At 43.4% G+C, this 23668-nt stretch overlaps 1 protein-coding gene across 1 annotated transcript in view; it reads left to right on the top strand.

Moving 5' to 3' along the window:
• LAMA4 (laminin subunit alpha 4) overlaps positions 1–9609 on the top strand; it is a 155467-nt gene extending 145858 nt beyond the window's left edge. The window contains exons 35-40 of the mRNA XM_068231320.1: positions 456–611; positions 2204–2363; positions 3465–3595; positions 6745–6838; positions 9202–9321; positions 9415–9609. Coding sequence (XP_068087421.1) covers positions 456–611; positions 2204–2363; positions 3465–3595; positions 6745–6838; positions 9202–9321; positions 9415–9560 — 807 coding nt within the window. The 3' untranslated portion in view covers positions 9561–9609. The remainder of the gene's footprint in view (positions 1–455; positions 612–2203; positions 2364–3464; positions 3596–6744; positions 6839–9201; positions 9322–9414) is intronic.
• Positions 9610–23668: the final 14059 nt, after the last annotated feature.

The raw sequence follows: 23668 nt of genomic DNA, 5'->3' as shown, positions 1-23668 counted from the left end.
TCTTCCTCCAGTGTCCCGGCAGATTTCCAAACTGGCCACTAGAGCTCCAGGCTGGGGGCTCTCGTTGCAGTGGCAGGTGCAGAAGCTGCACGGGACAGTAGAGGATGCAAGTCAGAGTAAGGACAGTAACTATACATGGCAAAGCACTTTCCAACGCGTACCCTGCACTTACCAGCATGCTCCAATGCGTGATCTGCATCTGGGGTTGCCGGCACATTAAGGGGACAGCCAATCAGTGGGTCATAGCTTTGGGCCTATTTTTAGACTAAAAGGGTGTGTGTCGGGGGAGGTGGGGAGACAAGGGCGAGCTTAGTCAGATGTTTATATACAGTACGTTTTTTGCCGCCTATTCCCAAATATTCTCTGTTGGTTGAAACAAAATAATATAAAGTTTTACGTGTTTATATATCTTTGTTGACATTTTTTTTACTAAAATAATGATATTTTGTGACCAGGTAACATGTGTCCGTGACATGAACAGAGGTAAAATGATTATTGACGGTTTACGTGCATTTGAAGATAGCCTTCCTGACACAAATTCTGAATGGAGAGTGGAGGCCCCTCTTTATTTTGGTGGTGTGGCTCCTGAGAGAGCTATGAAGAATGTGGAGGTAATTATTACACTTATACCTGTAGAGCAGACGCTGTTTGGCAGTCCTATAGCACTTATCGACTGCTTGTCTATACCAGGTCGACAGCCAACTGTGGGTTGTTGATAGTCAAAGAAACATAAAATAGCAATTTCAGTAAAAACATAGAACATGGCTGTTAAAAGTTGCAGTTTAATGTGTGACACATACAATAAAAAATCTTAAAGGGGCACTATGGCGAAAAATTTTAAAATTTAAAATATGTGCAAGCATAGACAAATAAGAAGTACGTTTTTTTCCAGAGTAAAATGAGCCATAAATTACTTTTCTATGTAAATTATTATTTTGCTTCATTGTACTGCTATTGCTCAACTGCTTAATTAACAATATCACCGTTAGGGACTTACCTGGAGGTCCCCGTGATGCGGCTGGATCAGCCGAAACTCAAGCTGCATCCTCCACTTCCGGGTGTCAGCAGCGGTTCCCGGATTGTGACGCGCGGCGCACGCTGAGGACCAGTGTGCGCATAGTGGTGGGCAGGTTCCGCACTCCTCCCTGCCTCAATACTCTCTCAGGTGCTGTAAACAAGTGTCAGCTGACACATCACTTAAAACAAGGGTGGAGGCGCCCAGTGCATAAAAGATAGGCTAATAAGCTGTTAACCTTATAAATAGAGAGGTAATCATACCTCTCTTGAAGAATTTGGACCAGTTTATTGAAAAAGGTCATTTATTCAAGCACATAAAATTGACAACGCGCTTCGCGGGTGCTTGCCCGCTTCCTCAGGTCAGTGAAAAAACAGGTGCAACTACTGGGCTGTGTGGCAAACATGAGCACCTCTCTGTCACACACACACACACACACACATCAGTCAGCTGACACATAATCTGGATCAGTATCGCTTCAGCAGACTTTCTATCAGCTGACACATAGGCAGGTATTTTTGATGCATGATTGGTTGCTGTATGAGTGATCGGCCAGCCACTGATTGGATGAGCACTTATATATAAAGCCTGCTGTGTCAGTCACTCATTGCCCGTGATAGCTTTAGCTGTGCTAGCTGCTGGGTGCTCTCTGCTCATTATTACTGTGATTTCTGGATTCTGACCCAGCTTGTTATCGACTACTCTTCTGATTGCCACCTTTACTGACCTTTTCCTTATATTGGACTTCCCTTGATCATTGCCTGGACCAACCTTGGATTGTCTTGTGAACTGTGTTTTGCCTTGCCCTTTTGTACTTCGATATATCAGATTGCCTGTGTATGACCTGAACTGTTTCTGGAATTGCTATCTGTTCTTGTTTGGCTCTGGGGGATTTTTTGCCTGCTCTACGTTCAGCTCATGTACTGTACTTTGCCCCTTTAAAGACCTGGGTGTAACCGAATTCGGGCAGGTGTTGTTTCTCACCTCCCGTTCAAGCGGGGACGCGCTACATTGGGTGAAGCAGGTGGAGTTAGATTGGGGCATAGGAGCTAATCTGTGGGTGAATAGTCTGCCAAGCCTTACAATCACAAGATAAAAAATAAATAAAATGCAAAAGAAATATTCTGACCATTTACTATTTTTACCTCTATAAAAAGCATATAATACTGTGTGTTTTTATTTTTATAGATAAATTCAGTCTACAGTTTCCATGGCTGCCTTGGAGATCTGGAGCTCAATGGTCGCTCTGTAACTTCGCTATCTCAGACATTCAGTGTGACACCTTGTTTTGAAGGCCCCACAGAATCTGGAACCTATATTTCATCAGAAGGCGGATATGTGATTCTAGGTAATGGTCTAATGAATGAAAAGTCTATGCTTCCTAGCTTTGCCCCTGTCATGGCTGTCTGCATAAAGACATTTCTTTTGACACAGACATGCGAGTCAATACAGCGTAGCAAATACCAGAAGGTAATTATGTGATACCTCCATAACCAGTAGAGCTTGAAGGCTAGTATAGAATTAAGTTCATGGCAGGCTTCAGTACAGATATAGACATCCAGAATGAAAAAAAGGATAGTAGTGTATTTCTATCACAAGCTCAACCTCATGTCCAATATTGTTGTTTTAGAAAATATTAACTAAAATATATAAAGTTATGAGCTATGAGAAATTACAGAATATTGTTCTAGAATAGCATCTGCGCATGTTTGATTTATTTATTCTTATTACAAATTCTATAGTGAGTGTGAGCATATTTTGTACTGTTTTTAGTTGGGTCTCATAAAGCACATGGGCTGTCATTGGTAGGATTTGTTTTATGTCACTGGTCTTGAATTTTTCTGATTGTAACATTTGAAAAATCTGACCAATGTAAAACACGTTTTCAACTATTGAAAACTCTAAAAAAATTGCTTGGATCTAAAAAACCAAGAAAGACAATCTTTCCTACACCATTCGATTTTCATAAAAAATAATAAGAAAAATCAGGTACTCCCAATCTACATACTGTATATCAATAAAAACTGGTAATCTATTTTTTTAAACAACCCATCATTATTCTAAAATTTCCTTAAAAGTGGATAATTTGAATGCGTTGGATGTGGCCACCTTTAAGCCTGGTACACACATCCAATTTTGATTGGCTAATGATTGGCCATTTTTAGCACTTCCGTTTAGTATGTAGTGTAGTACTACACAATCTGTTCATAGTATTTAGTTCTGTTTGCCATTACACTACATGGAAGTGGTTAAATTGGCCACTTGTTCGTCTATCAAAATTGGATTTGTGTGTACACCCAACAAAGCAGTTGGGAATAGACATTGAAAAGTGGTAATACTGTATAGAACATACAGAAATTCTGTTTGTGATATCCAAGTTAAGTTGTCCAATGAACTGAAAGTCTATATAGCAACAGTAAGTGATGCAGCAATATTTTTTATGTTTTAGCTGAATCCTTTCAGTCAGAAGTAAAATTTGAACTTGTCATAGAAGTACGTGCAAGAAGTAACTCCGGAATCTTGCTTCATGTCCAGAATGTGAATGGAGAATACCTCAATGTGCACATGAAGGAGGGTCAGGTAAAACAAATATCTCACATAGCTTATGGTCTACCCCACCTCTGTCAACAAGACGATATTTAGAATTATGTGTTGCCAGCTTAGACTTAGAAGCAGTAGAAGAGATTTCCTCTCAAATATTGATCTTTTTATAGTGTTTCCCAGGTAATATTTTTCACCACTGAAGATGCTAAGAAATTTTTATTATCATTTTACTGCAATAGCAAAAGCTAATGGCTTAATTATATTAGTCTTGTTGTCACATAAGGCCATGCTACATTCACAACCAAGCTAAGTAGCACTCTTCTTTTTCTTATTCACGTGCTCTATATAGTCTGATTGTGTTATTAACTGTATTATTCATTATGCATGAGCCAAATAGTTTTCACTTTGTTGTAAGTACTTTTATTTGGATATATAGATCATTTGGTGTTGCGAGGCACTTGTTGCGTTAATTAACTCTTTGTTTTTTGTATCATACTTGTGGCTCTTATTTGAACCACAGTACCGATCCACTGTGATATGCTATTTCTAAAGTGGTGCCCGCTAGTGGTCCTGGCATATTATGCTTTTTTCAATGGTTTAATCTTTTTGAGTTTGATCATATTTCATTTTTGCACATTCAGTTTCAAAAGATTTTATTAATTTTTTCCAAACATAAAAACACATGTACACGCTTTGTAAACCCCATAAAAGGGGTACATCGAAAGGGGATAACATAAATAGTCAAGAAAAATAGGCTAACACACTAAACTGATTTAAATAATATGATAAAAGTCAGGAATAACATACTGTATTTTCCGGACCATAAGACGCACCCAGGTTTAGAGTGCAAAAACCAGGAAAAAAATACTAAACCTGGTGCGTCCATGGTGCAGGGGTGTCTTGTGTAACTTCTCCCCTCCTTCATTAATATGTCCCCCATGCACCTCTTGCGTCTTTTGTGCCCTCCTCCTCGTGTCCTCCTCTGCCACCCAGAGTCCTCTTAAATGCCCCCCCATCCTCAGGTGCCCCCTGTGTCCTCTAAAATGCCACCATGTGCTCTTCGGTACCCCTTGTGTCCTTTAAAGTCTCCCCCCCTCCCCTGTGCGCTCTCAGTGTCCTTAAAAGCCCCCCCTGTGTATTATAAAGTGCCCCCCCCCCATGTGCTCTTAGATGTTCCTATGTCCTTTAAAGTGCCCCATGTGCTTTTAGGTGCCCCCTGTACTCATGTGTCCCCTTCCCCCCCTCTGCTGTCTTCTACGTTCCCCATCTCTCTAATCAGCATCTGGGAGGGCAGTGTGCAGGATGCCTGCAGGATTGTAATACCCCGTGCCCCCGGCGGCTGTACCATCCCTCTAGACTTGTCGGTCTTGCCTCCCCCCAACTGCCTCTGTCCCATCCTCCTCTTTCCCCGTCTCACTAAAACATCTATGGCGAGGGTGCAGTCTGTGGCTTACCGATGAACACCACAGTGCAGAGCTAACCAGCAGTAATCCTTCGGGTTCAAGCCGTCGTGGTGTCCGTGCACGCTGTCAAAGTCTGTTTCCTTTCACTTCCGCATTGTGGCGTTCATCGGTAAGCCACAGACTGCACCCTCGCCATAGATGCTTTAGCGAGACGGGAAAGAGGCGGACGGGGGAAGGCAGGACCGACAAGTCTAGAGGGATGGGACAGCCACCGGGGACACGGGGTATTACGAACCTGCAGGCATCCTGCACACTGCCCCCACAGATGCCGACAGAGAGATGGGATAAGGAAAAGACAGCCACAGGGATACAGGGGCGGCATCACTGAGAGAATTCCAAATGGGGGACACCTGGTCACTTCCTGTCTGAGTCAGGACTGGGTCACTAACATACCTAATATTTAACTCTTTCAGGCAGAGAAAGAAAAAAAAGGAACACAGCATAGTTATTTGTATGCTAGGCACTGTACATACGCATGTCTATCTCATCATGTCACATGTCACTTTGGGTATCCTTTAAGGAAGCTATTTCTAAGAAAACAGCCAGGCAGCATGGAAAGTAAAACTAACGTTTAGCTTGCTTTTCTTTTTTGCACTTAATTTCAGGTACATTTTACAATTGTCTCAATTAGCAGGAACTGTGGCATTTCCCCAAATGGCATATTGCAAGCGGCAAGAGAGACTAACCATTTTTCAGCCTTCCTCTTAAAGTGTACCTGAGATGAAAGCCATCTCAAGTACTATACTTACCTGGGGCTTCCATAAGCTCAGTCTCTCGCCGGCTCCCTGGGTGGCTCCTGTCACCTGCAATACTGCCCAAAAGCCTAGCCGAGTCGTACTTCCTTGCGCATGCGTGGCCTGGCGTGCTTCCTTCTCACGCTACCGCGGCTGGGAGCATTCTGAGTTTTTGCAGTACTACTGCACAAGCGGCTTCAAGAGCGCTTAAAGAGGAACCATCGTGAAAATCTTAAAATTTACAACACATACAAATAAGAAGTACATTTCTCCGAGAGTAAAATGAGCCATAAATTACTTTTCTCCTATGTTGCTGTCACTTACAGTAGTTAGTAGAAATCTAACATTACCAACAGATTTTGGACTAGTCCACCTCTTCCTAGGGGATTCTCAGTATGGCCTTTATTCTTTATAAAGACATTCCCTGAAAATGATTAATTCAATGATGCTGGTCAGCCTTCCTGCTCACTGCACACTATTTTGGCAGTTGGACGAACCAACTGCCATTCACTAAGTGCTTTAAAGAAAACTGTGAGAACCCCCCTATGAGAAGATGGGCTATTCCAAAATCTGTCGGTAATGTCAGATTTCTACTACTTACTGTAAGTGACAGCAACGTAGGAGAAAAGTAATTTATGGCTCATTTTACTCTAGGAGAAATGTACTTCTTATTTGTATGTGTTTTATATGTTAAAGACTTTTGCTACCGTTCCTCTTTAAGGAAGCCCCAGATAAGTAAAGTACCTGAGATGGCTTTCATCTCAGGTTCTCTTTAACAATCCTTTCAATTTACTCTCTAAGATGTCTTTTGCTAGATGATTTTCCATGCTATCTATAAAGCCAACTTAGGATTCCATATATACTAATATCCCAATATACATCACTTTTTAACATGATTAAAAAAAAAAAAAAAGATTAACTGATTATATGACTTAATAATTCAATGTTGTTTCTTCCAATTAAAATTTGTGGTTATTTTTCAATATAGGTTGTAGTGAAAGTGAAATTTGGCAATAGAGAATTTTCTACAAATGTGGTACCCAAACAAAGCCTCTGTGATGGCCAATGGCACAGAATTGCAGGTTTGTATAAATTACACTTATTGTGAGGAATTATCTCCCATTATAACCAGTGATTATCTTGTTGTACCTTAACAACAATATTGGTTTATAAAAATGTCTGAATTGTAAGTGTCCATTACCTACATATGCCTATAAACAGAGCAAAACATTGCAATGTGAGTCATAGCAATTCACTGAAAAGCTTATGGAGGAAGCCTGTGTAAACAGTAGCATTATTTGGCCAAAGTTTGTATATTCTCGACATATTTTCATGAGTTTTCTTTAAACGTGTACTTGATTTCTATTCCAAAGTTGGCCCTGACAAGTTCATATCCTTCACAGAATCTTGCGCGGTCTTGATGAATAATTGCGATGACTTCGGCTTAAAATGAACTCCAATTTACTGACAAAAACAATGATACTCCCAGCGTTCAGTGCTGCTAACCAGAAACGATAACCCAACAAACGTGTTTTTTATATTGCAATAAACAGTTCTCAGTGCATACATTTAAAATTAGATGTGGAAAATACACAGTATGGTAGCTGGATAGTTTACTGGGTAAAGGCACCACCTTTGATAGGAAACCAGGGTTTGAATCTTGGATAGAATAAGTATCTAACCAGTACCTAACCAGTACAGAGTCCTTGGGCAAGACTTTCTAATGCTCCAAGTGCTTAGGTGGGATCTAAGTGGCTGCTTAGTTGGCCATGTATTTTGAATCCCACAGGAAAAATGCACTTTACAAATGTCAGCATTTCATGTCACAGCCGGAAACTGCCATCAGCAAATAATTTCCACTTTTAGGCTCCCTGCACAGTGCATGCGATTCCGATTTTTAATCGGTTTTTACATTCGATTCCGATTTTTAATCGTTACTGCATGCTGCGTTTTTGACTCAGTTTTTCTGTTGATTGCATTCAGCGAAAATCGGAATTGCAAATCGGAAACAGAATCACTAAAAAGGATTTGCAGTGTGCAGGGAGCCTTAAAGTGGCAAAGGCCATCTGTTTCTGTGGCTTTCAGACTAACTGTTCCATAATGCGTGTCTGTGTGGGTTTGCTCCAGGTGCTCCATTCCTCCCACAACTAAAAAAAACATACAGAGAAGTTAATTGGCTTCCTCTGGGGGACAGTTAGTGGTAAGACTATATATACTCTGTAAAGCGCTGCGGAAGATGTCAGCTCTACATAAATACTAAATAATAATGTGGCCAATCATAAATTTGGTGCGGTTGCTCGGCTATAATATAGCTGAGCGTTTGGAGCGGCATGGCAAGCAGCGGGATGGCATTCAGATCGTACATTATAGCTGAACTCATATTGTGGTGATGGAGTAGGTTACTGTTAGAAGTGGAGTGGAGAGAGGTTTTGTTAGGAAAGGAGAGGGGAAGCTTAGTGTTGGGAGTCAAGAGAAAAAGGATACGATCAGAGTTAGTTAGTGTTAAGTTTTAAAAGGGGATAAGGTTAGTGTGAGAATAGGAGACAGAGAGGGGATATGATGGGATATTGCCAAAAATGGTAACTTCTGCAATATCCTGTGCCAAAAAGAAAAAACGACAAAAAAGGAATGTATGCCTCAATGCCACTCCGCAGACCTCAGCATCAATGCAACCCCCTATTTTAGAAGGAGGCATCCATTTTTCTGTTTTGTACCACTTTATGACCCTTATTCAGTTCAGTATTTCTCCTAAGTTTTCTCCATGGTGATATTTTCAATAAACACTCGATAAAATATGGGCCCACTAGCTGTGCTCTTCTAAGTGCTTGTGATTTGCAAAGCTCTTGCTAATGTAATGCTATGGGGGTGGTTTAAAAAAAATGCATCCCTCAAGTGGGATCACACCCATAGCATTACATTAGTAAGAGCTTTTCAAATCACAAGCGCTCAGAAAAGTGCTGCTAATAGGTTACACACATTTAGCCACCAGCAAGCAAGAAATTACTTGGAATTATTTTGACATTAACTTTTCACCTACTTGATGGTACTTTTTCAATCACAGAGTGCTGAAAAATTATTTTAAACAGAAGATGAAAAATTATCTCATAGGAGAAAAATTCCGAGAGAAAGTGAATCGAATAAGGGCCAATGTACCCCGACACCTCCATAAGATACATCCAGTTCCCCTTTCATGCAATGCGTACCTCTCTGATCTGAAAGTCTGTGCAGGGCAGGACTTACCATTGGTGGTGCCCCAGGTTCTGCAGAGTTTGGTAAGTCAGACTGTACTGAAAACCGTTTCATAATTCCTAATTTTGCAGAATACATTTCCAGCACCGTTCAAACAATGACATGTAAAGTGACTCATTCTCTGAATGTACGGAATACTAATGCCATAAGTGTACACACTTTTTACCGACATACATGTGTTCCTCTATTATTCCAGTGATAAGAGATGACAATGTAGTGCAACTGGATGTGGATTCTGAGATAAACCATGTCGTAGGCCCACGGAACAAGAAACTAGTTCACCTTAAAGAGCCTGTTTTTGTTGGAGGAGTGCCAGGTAAGACTGTAACATTACCTATTCTATAAGTTGTAAATGTGGCTACTTTTTGTGAGTAACAGCTTTTTTTTCCACTTCTCTACAAATGTTTAGATTCATTGCTGGCCCCAAGCCTCACCACAAGAAACTCCTTCACAGGCTGTATCCGCAACTTTGTGATAGACAGACGGCCTGTAAGCTTTAGCAAAGCCTCCCTGGTCAGTGGGGCAGTCAGTGTGAACACCTGCCCTTCTTCCTAACAATGACTCTGTACAAGGAATGTTTGTAATAAATACATGTTTTAACAAAGATTGTTGGTTTTACTATAAATAACATATATTATGGTCCAAGGGCATTATAAGTGACATACTACTTTACCCACAAACTCACTACACGATGCACAAATAAAATGACTGCGCTATAACAAGGTCATCAAATGGAACAGTTGACTTTTCTTTACAGATAGAATTTCTTTTTATATGTACATATGGTCTATTTTATTGAGGGAAAATGTGTATCAGTATAATATTAAAAATAAAATATAAAATCACAGTACGATATCAAAAAGCATTTGATGTCTGTGTACATTATATGTGGTTTTAGTGACTTCCAAAATCTTGGTGAAGCTAAAGTCATTATCACTGTATATTGGACGATCTGCAGTCATGATTGTGTGTAGAAAGAAAAGAACTTTGCAGATTTAAACTGAAAAACAACTCAGAAGGTCAATATTTAAAGAGCAGCTCCAGAAATGTGTAGTAAAATGTAGTAAATTATTCAGGATACCCACTTTTACATTAAAGTCTTCCTGAAAAAAGTGCCCCTGGGGGATACTTACCTCGGGAGTGGGAAGCCTCTGGATCCTAAGGAAGTTTCCCCGTCCTCCTAAGCAGAGGGGATCTGGCGCTGTCTCTTTGGAAAATCCCCTAGTGGGGTGCTTGTCAGGAGCCTTGTGCAGACGCAGCATCGGCTTCTCCTCAGGCTCCGGCAGAAATAGCTGAGCCCGATCGGGACAGCAGGTGCGAGCAATAGCTTGGCTATTTCCACCGGAGCCTGAGCAGAGATCTACTAGTGCACCTGCACAGGCAGTAAATGTAAATATTATTGGTCTGTGCTGTGCGGGGGTCCCAGCACTGGAACAAGGACAGGGGAAGCCTCATTAGGATCCAGAGGCTTCCCCCTGTTGAGGTAAGAATCAGGTTTTTTTTTTTGAATGGGTTATAGATGTTCTTTAAAGAGAACCAGAGGCGGATGTATTAAATCTTAAAGAGACCCTGTAACAAAATGTTCAGCCTTATTTCTTCTATCCTAGAAGTTCCTATACCTGTTCTAATGTGGTCTGTCTTACAGTAGTCTTTCCTAGTTGCACAGTGGCTGTATTATCTCTGTTATCTAATCTAATATTCTCTCCTTTGCCAGCTTTGTCGGCTCAGGCTGGAATGTGCTGCTCTGCTGTGATAGGATAGAAGTTATGCACACCCTCTCCACACCCCCTGCAGGCTCTGTATGAGTCACAGACTGAGCTTCTATGAGCCTATCACATGCTGGTTAGCAGCCATGTCTTTTGTTTGTAAACACTGCCTAAAACTGGCAATTACAAGCCAGGATTGCAGCAGGGAGTGGCAGAAACAGCAAAAAGGGTCCCAGGAGAACATAATGAATAGAATGGTATGCTTTTTATTGTAAGAATTTTAGAGTACAGATTCTCTTTAACCACTTCCTGAGCGCCGTATATACAATTGGCGGCCGGGAAGTGGACCCCGCAAGGACCGCCGTATTGACAATTGGCGGCGGTCCTTGTAGGGGCATGGGCGGAGCGATCGCGTCATCAGTGACGCGATCCTCCGCCTCCGCCTGGCGCCGCTCACCCACCGCAACATCCCGCCGGCCATACGGAAGCGCCGGCGGGATGTTAACCCGACGATCGCCGCATACAAAGTGTATAATACACTTTGTAATGTTTACAAAGTGTATTATACAGGCTGCCTCCTGCCCTGGTGGTCCCAGTGTCCGAGGGACCACCAGGGCAGGCTGCAGCCACCCTAGTCTGCACCCAAGCACACTGATTTCTCCCCCCCCTGCCCCAGATCGCCCACAGCACCCCTCAGACCCCCCCCTGCCCACCCCCCAGACCCCTGTTTGCACCCAATCACCACCCTAATCACCCATCAATCACTCCCTGTCACTATCTAAAAACGCTATTTTTTTTTATCCCCCCCCTGCCCCCTCCTGATCACCCCCCACCCCTCAGATTCTCCCCAGACCCCCCCCCCATGTACTGTATTCATCTATCCCCCCTGATCACCTGTCAATCACCCATCAATCACCCCCTGTCACTGCCACCCATCAATCAGCCCCTAACCTGCCCCTTGCGGGCAATCTGATCACCCACCCACACCAATAGATCGCCCGCAGATCCGACATCAGATCACCACCCAAGCACAGCGTTTACATCTATTCTCTCCTCTAAACACCCACTAATTACCCATCAATCACCCCCTATCACCACCTGTCACTGTTACCCATCAGATCAGACCCTAATCTGCCCCTTGCGGGCACCCAATCACCCGCCTACACGCTCAGATTGCCCTCAGACCCCCCCTTATCAATTCGCCAGGGCATTATTTACATCTGTCCTTCCCTGTAATAACCCACTTATCACCTGTCAATCACCCCCTGTCACTGCCACCCATCAATCACCCCCTGTCACTGCCACCCATCAATCAGCCCCTAACCTGCCCCTTGCGGGCAATCTGATCACCCACTCACACCAATAGATCGCCCGCAGATCCGACATCAGATCACCACCCAAGCGCAGTGTTTACATCTATTGTCTCCTCTAAACACCCACTAATTACCCACTAATTACCCACCAATCACCCCCTATCGCCACCTGTCACTGTTACCCATCAGATCAGACCCTAATCTGCCCCTTGCGGGCACCCAATCACCCGCCTACACGCTCAGATTGCCCTCAGACCCCCCCTTATCAATTCGCCAGTGCATTAGTTACATCTGTTCTTCCCTGTAATAACCCACTGATCACCTGTCAATCACCCATCAATCACCCCCTGGCACTGCCACCCATCAATCACCCCCTGGCACTGCTACCCATCAATCACCCCCTGTCACTGCCACTCATCAATCAGCCCCTAACCTGCCCCTTGCGGGCAATCTGATCACCCACCCACACCAATAGTTTGCCTGCAGATCCGACATCAGATCACCACCCAAGCGCAGCATTTACATCTATTCTCTCCTCTAAACACCCACTAATTACCCATCAATCACCCCCTATCACCACCTGTCACTGTTACCCATCAGATCAGACCCTAATCTGCCCCTTGCGGGCACCCAATCACCCGCCTACACGCTCAGATTGCCCTCAGACCCCCCCTTATCAATTCGCCAGGGCATTATTTACATCTGTCCTTCCCTGTAATAACCCACTTATCACCTGTCAATCACCCCCTGTCACTGCCACCCATCAATCACCCCCTGTCACTGCCACCCATCAATCAGCCCCTAACCTGCTCCTTGCGGGCAATCTGATCACCCACCCACACCAATAGATCGCCCGCAGATCCGACATCAGATCACCACCCAAGCGCAGTGTTTACATCTATTGTCTCCTCTAAACACCCACTAATTACCCACTAATTACCCACCAATCACCCCCTATCACCACCTGTCACTGTTACCCATCAGATCAGACCCTAATCTGCCCCTTGCGGGCACCCAATCACCCGCCTACACGCTCAGATTGCCCTCAGACCCCCCCTTATCAATTCGCCAGTGCATTAGTTACATCTGTTCTTCCCTGTAATAACCCACTGATCACCTGTCAATCACCCATCAATCACCCCCTGGCACTGCCACCCATCAATCACCCCCTGGCACTGCTACCCATCAATCACCCCCTGTCACTGCCACTCATCAATCAGCCCCTAACCTGCCCCTTGCGGGCAATCTGATCACCCACCCACACCAATAGTTTGCCTGCAGATCCGACATCAGATCACCACCCAAGCGCAGCATTTACATCTATTCTCTCCTCTAAACACCCACTAATTACCCATCAATCACCCCCTATCACCACCTGTCACTGTTACCCATCAGATCAGACCCTAATCTGCCCCTTGCGGGCACCCAATCACCCGCCTACACGCTCAGATTGCCCTCAGACCCCCCCTTATCAATTCGCCAGGGCATTATTTACATCTGTCCTTCCCTGTAATAACCCACTGATCACCTGTCAATCACCCCCTGTCACTGCCACCCATCAATCACCCCCTGTCACTGCCACCCATCAATCAGCCCCTGGCACTGCTACCCATCAATCACCCCCTGTCACTGCCACTCATCAATCAGCCCCTAACCTGCCCCTTGCGGGCAATCTGATCACCCACACACACCAATAGTTTGCCCGCAGATCCGACATCAGATCACCACCCAAGCGTTTACATCTATTCTCTCCTCTAAAAACGCACTAATTACCCATCAATCACCCATCAATCACCCCCTATCACCACCTGTCACTGTTACCCATCAGATCAGACCCTAATCTGCCCCTTGCGGGCACCCAATCACCCACCTACACGCTCAGATTGCCCTCAGACCCCCCCTTATCAATTCGCCAGTGCAATATTTACATCTGTTCTCCCCTGTAATAACCCACTGATTACCTGTCAATCACCTATCAATCACCCATCAATCACCCCCTGTCACTGCCACCCATCAATCACCCCCTGTCACTGCCACCCATCAATCACCCCCTGTCACTGCCACCCATCAATCAGCCCCTAACCTGCCCCTTGCGGGCAATCTGATCACCCACCTACACCAATAGATCGCCCGCAGATCTGACGTCCGATCACCTCCCAAGTGCAGTGTTTACATCTGTTCTCTACCCTAAACACCCACTAATTACCCATCAATCACCCCCTGTCACTGCTACCTATCAGATTAGACCCCCTATCTGCCCCTAGGGCACTCAATCACCCGCCCACACCCTCAGAATGCTCTCAGACCCCAGCCCTGATCACCTCGCCAGTGCATTGCTTGCATCTATTCCCCCCTCTAATCACACCTTGAGACACCCATCAATCACCTCCTGTCACCCCCTAACACACCTACCCATCAGATCAGGCCCTAATTTGCCCTGTGTGGGCTCCTGATCACTCGGCCAAACCCTCAGATCCCCCTCAGACCCCCTTCCGATCACCTCCCCAGTGCATTGATTGCATCTATTTTCCCCTCTAACCACCCCCTGAGACACCCATCAATCACCTCCTGTCACCCCCCTAGCACTCCTATCCATCAGATCAGGCCCAATACAACCTGTCATCTAAAAGGCCACCCTGCTTATGACCGGTTCCACAAAATTCGCCCCCTCATAGACCACCTGTCATCAAAATTTGCAGATGCTTATACCCCTGAACAGTTATTTTGAGACATTTGGTTTCCAGACTACTCATGGTTTTGGGCCCGTAAAATGCCAGGGCGGTATAGGAACCCCACAAGTGACCCCATTTTAGAAAAAAAGACACCCCAAGGTATTCTGTTAGGTGTATGACGAGTTCATAGAAGATTTTATTTTTTGTCAAAAGTTAGCGGAACTTGATTTTTATTGGTTTTTTTTCACAAAGTGTCATTTTTCACTAACGTGTGATAAAAAATAAAATCTTCTATGAACTCGCCATACACCTAACGGAATACCTTGGGGTGTCTTCTTTCTAAAATGGGGTCACTTGTGGGGTTCCTATACTGCCCTGGCATTTTAGGGGCCCTAAACCGTGACGAGTAGTCTAGAAAACAAATGCCTCAAAATGACCTGTGAATAGGACGTTGGGCCCCTTAGTGCACCTAGGCTGCAAAAAAGTGTCACACATGTGGTACCGCCGTACTCAGGAAAAGTAGTATAATGTGTTTTGGGGTGTATTTTTACACATACCCATGCTGGGTGGGAGAAATTTCTATGTAAATGGACAATTGTGTGTAAAAAACATCAAACAATTGTCATTTACAGAGATATTTCTCCCACTTAGCATGGGTATGTGTAAAAATACACCCCAAAACACATTATACTACTTCTCCTGAGTACGGCGGTACCACATGTGTGGCACTTTTTTACACCCTAAGTACGCTAAGGGGCCCAAAGTCCAATGAGTACCTTTAGGATTTCACAGGTCATTTTGCAACATTTGGTTTCAAGACTACTCCTCACGGTTTAGGGCCCCTAAAATGCCAGGGCAGTATAGGAACCCCACAAATGACCCTATTCTAGAAAGAAGACACCCAAAGGTATTCCGTTAGGAGTATGGTGAGTTCATAGAAGATTTTATTTTTTGTCCCAAGTTAGCGGAAAATGACACTTTGTGAAAAAAAACAATTAATATCAATTTCCGCTAACTTGTGACAAAAAAATAAAAACTTCTATGAACTCACCATACTCCTAACGGAATACCTTGGAGTGTCTTCTTTCTAAAATGGGGTTCCTATACTGCCCTGGCATTTTAGGGGCCCTAAACCGTGAGTAGTCTTGAAACAAAAATGACCTGTGAAATCCTAAAGGTACTCATTGGACTTTGGGCCCCTTAGCGCAGTTAGGGTGCAAAAAAGTGCCACACATGTGGTATCGCCGTACTCGGGAGAAGTAGTACAATGTGTTTTGGGGTGTATTTTTACACATACCCATGCTGGGTGGGAGAAATACCGCTGTAAATGGACAATTGTGTGTAAAAAAATCAAAAGATTGTCATTTACAGAGGTATTTCTCCCACCCAGCATGGGTATGTGTAAAAATACACCCCAAAACACGTTGTACTATTTCTCCCGAGTATGGCGATACCACATGTGTGGCACTTTTTTGCACCCTAACTGCGCTAAAGGGCCCAAAGTCCAATGAGTACCTTTAGGATTTCACAGGTCATTTTGAGAAATTTCGTTTCAAGACTACTCCTCACGGTTTAGGGCCCCTAAAATGCCAGGGCAGTATAGGAACCCCACAAATGACCCCATTTTAGAAAGAAGACACCCCAAGGTATTCCGTTAGGAGTATAGCGAGTTCATAGAAGATTTTATTTTTTGTCACAAGTTAGCGGAAATTGATTTTAATTGTGTTTTTTTCACAAAGTGTCATTTTCCGCTAACTTTTGACAAAAAATAAAATCTTCTATGAACTCACCATACTCCTAACGGAATACCTTGGGGTGTCTTCTTTCTAAAATGGGGTCATTTGTGGGGTTCCTATACTGCCCTGGCATTTTAGGGGCCCTAAACCGTGAGGAGTAGTCTTGAAACGAAATTACTCAAAATGACCTGTGAAATCCTAAAGGTACTCATTGGACTTTGGGCCCTTTAGCGCAGTTAGGGTGCAAAAAAGTGCCACACATGTGGTATCGCCGTACTCAGGAGAAGTAGTATAATGTGTTTTGGGGTGTATTTTTACACATACCCATGCTGAGTGGGAGAAAGATCTCTGTAAATGGACAATTGTGTGTAAAAAAAATTAACAAATTGTCATTTACAGAGATATTTCTCCCACCCAGCATGGGTATGTGTAAAAATACACCCCAAAACACATTATACTACTTCTCCTGAGTACGGCAATACCACATGTGTGGCACTTTTTTGCAGCCTAACTGCGCTAAGGGGTCCAAAGTCCAATGAGCACCTTTAGGCTTTACAGGGGTGCTTACAATTTAGCACCCCCCAAAATGTCAGGACAGTAAACACACCCCACAAATGACCCCATTTTGGAAAGTAGACACTTCAAGGTATTCAGAGAGGGGCATGGTGAGTCCGTGGCAGATTTCATTTTTTTTTGTCGCAAGTTAGAAGAAATGGAAACTTTTTTTTTTTTCTCACAAAGTGTCATTTTCCGCTTACTTGTGACAAAAAATAATATCTTCTATGAACTCACTATGCCTCTCAGTGAATACTTTGGGATGTCTTCTTTCCAAAATGTGGTCATTTGGGGGGTATTTATACTATCCTGGAATTCTAGCCCCTCATGAAACATGACAGGGGGTCAGAAAAGTCATAGATGCTTGAAAATGAGAAAATTCACTTTTTGCACCATAGTTTGTAAACGCTATAACTTTTCCCCAAACCAAGAAATATACACTGAATGGTTTTTTTTTAATCAAAAACATGTTTGTCCACATTTTTCGCGCTGCATGTATACAGAAATTTTACTTTATTTGAAAAATGTCAGCACAGAAAGTTAAAAAAATCATTTTTTTGCCAAAATTCATGTCTTTTTTGATGAATATAATAAAAAGTAAAAATCGCAGGAGCAATCAAATAGCACCAAAAGAAAGCTTTATTAGTGACAAGAAAAGGAGCCAAAATTCATTTAGGTGGTAGGTTGTATGAGTGAGCAATAAACCGTGAAAGCTGCAGTGGTCTGAATGGGAAAAAAGTGGCCGGTCCTTAAGGGGTAGAAAGCCCTAGGTCCTCAAGTGGTTAAGAGGACTCAGGAGGCATGTCATGTGCACAATGACATGCCTCTATGTCTCTCTACTGCCACCGCTAGTCACCCCCAGGGTCTGCTGTGCCCCCCTGAAAATATGGCCAGACTAGAGACAATCTGCTTGTGGCTAGCCTGAAGTTTACCTCTCAGCCTGTCAATAACTTTTTCAAGCATTGCCTCCCCCATACCGCAGCTCCCCCCACGGAGAGGATGCTTGAAAAAGTTATTGAGAGGCTGAGAGGTAAACATCAGGCTAGCCACAAGCAGATTGTCGCTAGTCTGGCCATATTTTCAGGGGGACACAGCAGACCCTGGGGGTGACTAGCGACGGCAATAGAGAGACACAGAGGCATGTCATTGTGCACATGACATGCCTCTGGGTCCTCTTTCGATTTAACACATAAGCCTCTGGTTCGCTTTAATTTTCCTGGTTTCAGCATCAGAAACACTTGCTATCTACCGGTATATACAGTATTGCTGTATATTGGTATGTAGCCCTGCCTTCCCAGTGATATTTAGCTATATGATATTTATACATGTTTAGCTATGTGGAATTCTCCTCCCAGAGCATTCTGGGAGACCAGGTATCATTTGCACTGGCTTCAGAACACAGAAAACAAACATTATGCAGTGATGCACCTATCAGCAGTAAAGATGCTGCCACCTGTGATACATTTCAAATGTAAATGATGGTTAGGAAGGATTTTACTGCAGTATAATCTTGTTATAGTAAACTCCAAGGGACCAGGAATAGTTTTACTATATCAGATATTTACGAGTTCATAAATGGTGATACATTGTATATTTATACAGATGCATTTGCTGGAACCTGAGGATTACCTGAGTTTACTATATCCAGAGGTTTACTATATCAGAGTTTACTATAAAGAGGTTTACTATAATGAGATTCTACTCTATAAAAAATAAGCAATTTTAGCCATTATGTTATATTCAGTAAAGTGCCTCTATAAGTGAACCTGTTGCCAAATGTGTATGGAGAGAGAGAGTTCAGCCTAAGTTGTAATAGTACCCCCTAAAGCCCGCCTTATTAAATTGCTCCCAGTGACCAAATGGCACCATTCCTAATCACGTGACACTGGTCACAAGATTAGAGGGCACTAATCTTCAGTGAGGCTAGTCTAGTAGAGGTTGGCCCAAGGAAAAGAGGCCCTGCTGCCTGCCAAGAGTACGAGTATACCAGCAGACTAATGGGTAACGCTCTCATGAGGCAGAAAATGTAGGCAATCATGAAAGGAATCCAAATGCTCTGAAACCCCCATTTACATACTCACTGGTGCAGGATCTGGTGAGCTAGACCAAAATGGACAGCAAGGAAGGGATCAGCAAACTTCAGTCGAGTTCATAAAAGCAGGTTATCTTTATTGCAAAAATCCACACATAAGACATTGACATCCACAGGATCAAAGCGCGTTGGGCTCAAGGTGTGCCCTTACTTATAGTTTCTATGACTAAGGGCACACCTTGAGGCTGATACACGTCAGTTTGATCCTGTAGATATCAATGTCTTATGTGGGGATTTTTTGCAATAAAGATTACTGAACTTATTATGAACTCAACTGAAGTTTGCTGATTCCTTTCTTGCAGCAATTGTAGGCAACACACCAAGAAGGACACACACAGCAAGGATGGAGTAAGAAGTGCACAGGGACTAGCAGGCATCTGCCTGTAAACTCACGCTCATGGCAGGCAGCCGGACTTCTTTTTCATGAGCCACCCTATATTTCTACTGAGATATAAACCAGTATGGGACTCGTTTATGAAAAAACAAGAGTTCTTCTTACATACGCTGAGAAACACAAAAGCAGGGCACAGACTTCCTGTACTGTTATCAAAGCCTACAGACCATGGATGGTGTAATGATTAAGAGCTCTGCCTCTGACGCAGGAGACCTGGGTTCGAATCTCAGCTCTGCCTGTTCAGTAAGCAAGCAAACAACTATTCAGTAGGAGAGCTTAACCAAGTCTTAACATTACTACTGCCTATAGAGCCCGTCCTAGTGACTGCAGCTCTGGCGCTTTGAGTCCGCCAGGAGAAAAGCGCAATATAAATGTTGTCTTGTCAAAAGAAAATGGACAACTTTTTTCATTCCTTATACCTGTTCTGTACATGCATTTTATTTATTACCCAGCTATTCCTCTATTGCTGATAAAAAAAAGCAATTCCATTGGCTTAGGCGTATACATCATAAGGGAATTTTCATGCATGTCTTCAAACATACTACCATGGATGTATATTCAGAGACAGCAAGATGCACAGCACAGCCTCCTTGCCAGTAATGCATGAACTGAGTGAGTCAGTTTTCTAATTAGTACAGGTGATGCTCCTCCAGAGGCGCAATGCAGTCTGCTGTGTGCACTTTATTAAACATGCAGGAAGAAGTGGGTGCGTGGGTTGTTTACTGAGCAGTGTGTGTTTTATCAAATTCCATACTGAAAAAAATCTTGCTGTTTGAGTGTACCACTAATACATTACATGCCATTTTGGACAACATTTCACTCAAAAGGACTACAATGAGGAAAACCTGTAAAATGCATTTGTACATATGCTGTAAATATATAATGTAGATTTCTCCCAGAGTAAAATGCATGGTACATTTTTTACCTATGTAATTTCCATTTACAGCAGGTAATCTAACAGTTCTCAACCTCTTACTGACAGGTTTTGGACTAGTTTACTTCCTCATGTGGGCATCTGAAGGCTTTATTCATTCATGTCAAATCTACTTCCTGGCACGGGCGTTGCTAGGATCTGAGATGTTTAGGGACCCCCCAGCCCCTCCCCCTTCCTCTAATCATGCAGCTAGCACACTCTTCAGAATACAAGCAGACCCCAGAGGCAGGCAGCTAGAAACAGACAGGGAGTGAAGGTGCAGCTGGCTGGGAGGTGGACATGCCATGATCCGATCAGCTGCACTAGTGCAAAGCTTCTTTATTCAACCTTCTCTGCATGGGCATGCAGCATGTACCAGAGGCTTGGCCCAACCTGGTAATGTGGCTGCATATGCATATTCTGAGCGGCCACATCATCAGGTTGGGATAGGCCTCTAGCATGGGCAGCACTGACTGTGCGGGGAAGGAAAAAGACAAAAGCTCTGCACTAGTACAGCCAAGCGGCGCAGGACTATGGATCAGGTATGAACATCTCCCAACCAGCTGCACACAGTAACTCGCTGTTTGCCTTTGGGATCTGCCGCACTAGCCACAAACCTTTTGTCTATATGGTTCCTGATCCATCAACCACAGTTGCTATGCAGGGTCCCTCTGAACAGATATGCTCTTGTGGTAGCACTCCCTTCCATGTACCAGCATAGCTGTACTATGCAAGCGTGAGAATGGTCGCACTTGCGCAGTGAGCCAAAGTCACTCGTGGACTTCCCAGGTGCAGCTGTAATCCAGCATGTACAGTCCAGTCACTTTCATACTTATAGAGAGCGTGGCAGAGAAAAAAAGAGGGTCCCGGCTAGTGGCGGTGGGATGGAGGAGGACATGGGAAGCCTCTGGATGATCCAGAGTTCTCCCTTTACTTAGGTATCTAACTTTTTCTTGGGGGGGGGGGGGGGGGGTCTTTTATGTTACAGGTTTGCTTCAAGCACATTTGCTGAACTAAACCTTCCTCTACTTGAGCACATCTAAGCCACATTCTACACACATTAAATCATTTTAGCAGTGCACAGTGTCATCTCCCCTTGTCAGACATAATGGCAGAATGTGCTATATCCTTTTTATGCAGCAACCATCTTGGTTTTATGAATTCTGGAAATAGCCTCACCTGCAGATCTGATGTTCCTGTAACATCTGAAAGCTGCTCCAAGTGCTAAAGGGTTAACTACTCTGCAGCTCCATTTTCAGAGATCTGTTGTAGCAGGATGGCTAGCAAAGAGCTTGGAAAAGTTCTGTCAGGAATGTACACATCACCCAGGCTTCTCTCCCAAGAATTTACAGCATGAGTTCTGCCGGCTAGGATCAAAAGCAGTGCAATTATCTCAAATGAAATAACTCTATTGAAGCTGTTAATGGGTTACCATACAGTAATAATAATGGAGACCTTTATCCATAATTTTCAAAATTTCTAATATTTTTTTTAAATGGTTTTGGTTATATAGAATAGAATGTTGCACTGCAATGCACCACCTATGTGATGTTCACAGTGCGGCCGGTGCGGTGTGTTCTAATGGCATGCAGCATCCCAATGAACTGTACACAGGGCGTTACTGCAAAATTCTCACATTAGCAGTGAAAATAAAGCATTCTTTTAATTGACTAAATGCAATGTAAACTGTGAACCTAGCCTTACAGCAATACATACTATGGGAAGATGAGGGGATCCCCTTTTACTGACATGGCTGCTACCTTCTCACCTTTCCCATATTACCAATGGCAGGAATGGTGAGGAGAAAATAATTTAGAAAATATGCAATTCTGCTTCAACTGGACCCAATGTTGCAGGAAACTAGATGCATGCACACACTCCTGAGGAAACTCTAGCTCAGCTGTCCATCACAAAATCATGTTGAAAGCTGCATAATTCCTAAGTGTAGAAGTAAGATTATCTGCACCAGTGATGGTAAGAACTTCAAAACCTAATGACAGTAGTAACTGAACTCATTTTTCTCATATAGCACAATTAGGACTGGTTCACATAGGTGCTTCACTGCCTGCAACATGCACCTGTGGACCACCCAGGCGTTTGCAGGCTCTCAGCACTGCTGGTGGCACAGTGCTTGATAAGTACCTACACATGTACAACTGAGTAGGAGGCAGCACCCACAAAATGCTATATTCAGCAATTGTGCACCACAGAGTAAAAGCACAATGCCTCAACCACTGGCACAGTGAAGTTACACATATATCTCCATTCGGTTGCATTATACAGAAACTAAATGGTAGTCAGTCTCGTCAGTGGTCTGGGTGGTTAGAGTGATAGGTTCAACCATCTGTGTGAATAAAGCTTCAGATCTATTTGGGGCCCGTGCCATACAATACTCCTAAAGTGTTTCTGACGTAGTCTTATTTCTATACTTAAAAACCCTGTAGCACTCAGCATTTTATGATGTACACTAATGCTGGAATAAATACATTAGCATGGAATACAGGTGATATACATTTTTATTTATTTTATGTAACATTGGGTAAACTGAAACTTTGCAGAAGGTTAATTACATTTGGTAACCAACAGTAAATTATTAAGTAATCATCTGTCATTCATTAACTGCCCAATGTGTTTAGCCTGCTGCAAACTATACTGTTCAGCCCCCAGAAATGCCAGGTCCAGTAAAACCAGAAATTGTATATTGGTGAAATTATTTGCTCTTCATTGGACAGCAAGCAACAAGCCACTGGCTATGGGCTGAGAGCCTGAACATTCACCACATTGCTGAGGGTAAAAAGGGATTCAAAATGGAGACGACCAGGATGATGGACCAATGGGAGCCATACTGGCAGGCCTGTAGCAATAGCTATACAGTAGAAGTTGAGAGGAAAGTGTATCAACACTTACAGATAATAATACAGAGTATCATACAGCTCTGTACTTGCACTGGACTACATTTCCCAGTATGCATTGCAGCATGACCCCTGCCAGGAATTACAAATGCCCAGAGAAACTGAGGGTCAGGAGAGGAAAATGGAGCATGCCAGGGGCCACAGGATAAGAACATCAAAGGGAAGTATGGTGTCCCCCCCTACCCCCACCTGCACGCACATTACAAACATCTGCTATGGGGCAAGTTCATTTTTTAAAAAGCAAAAATCAGCAGCAGCTACAATACTGGTCAAGGAGATGATAATAATTCAAATTTAATGGAAACTGAAAACAGCTGGGAAATCACCCCAATCAAAAATGACAAGTAGTGCATTGACAGATCCAGTTCCA

Source organism: Hyperolius riggenbachi, chromosome 4 (assembly GCF_040937935.1).
Source record: "Hyperolius riggenbachi isolate aHypRig1 chromosome 4, aHypRig1.pri, whole genome shotgun sequence".
Classification (NCBI taxonomy): Eukaryota; Metazoa; Chordata; class Amphibia; order Anura; family Hyperoliidae; genus Hyperolius; species Hyperolius riggenbachi.
This window is presented reverse-complemented; position numbering and strand designations above follow the sequence as displayed.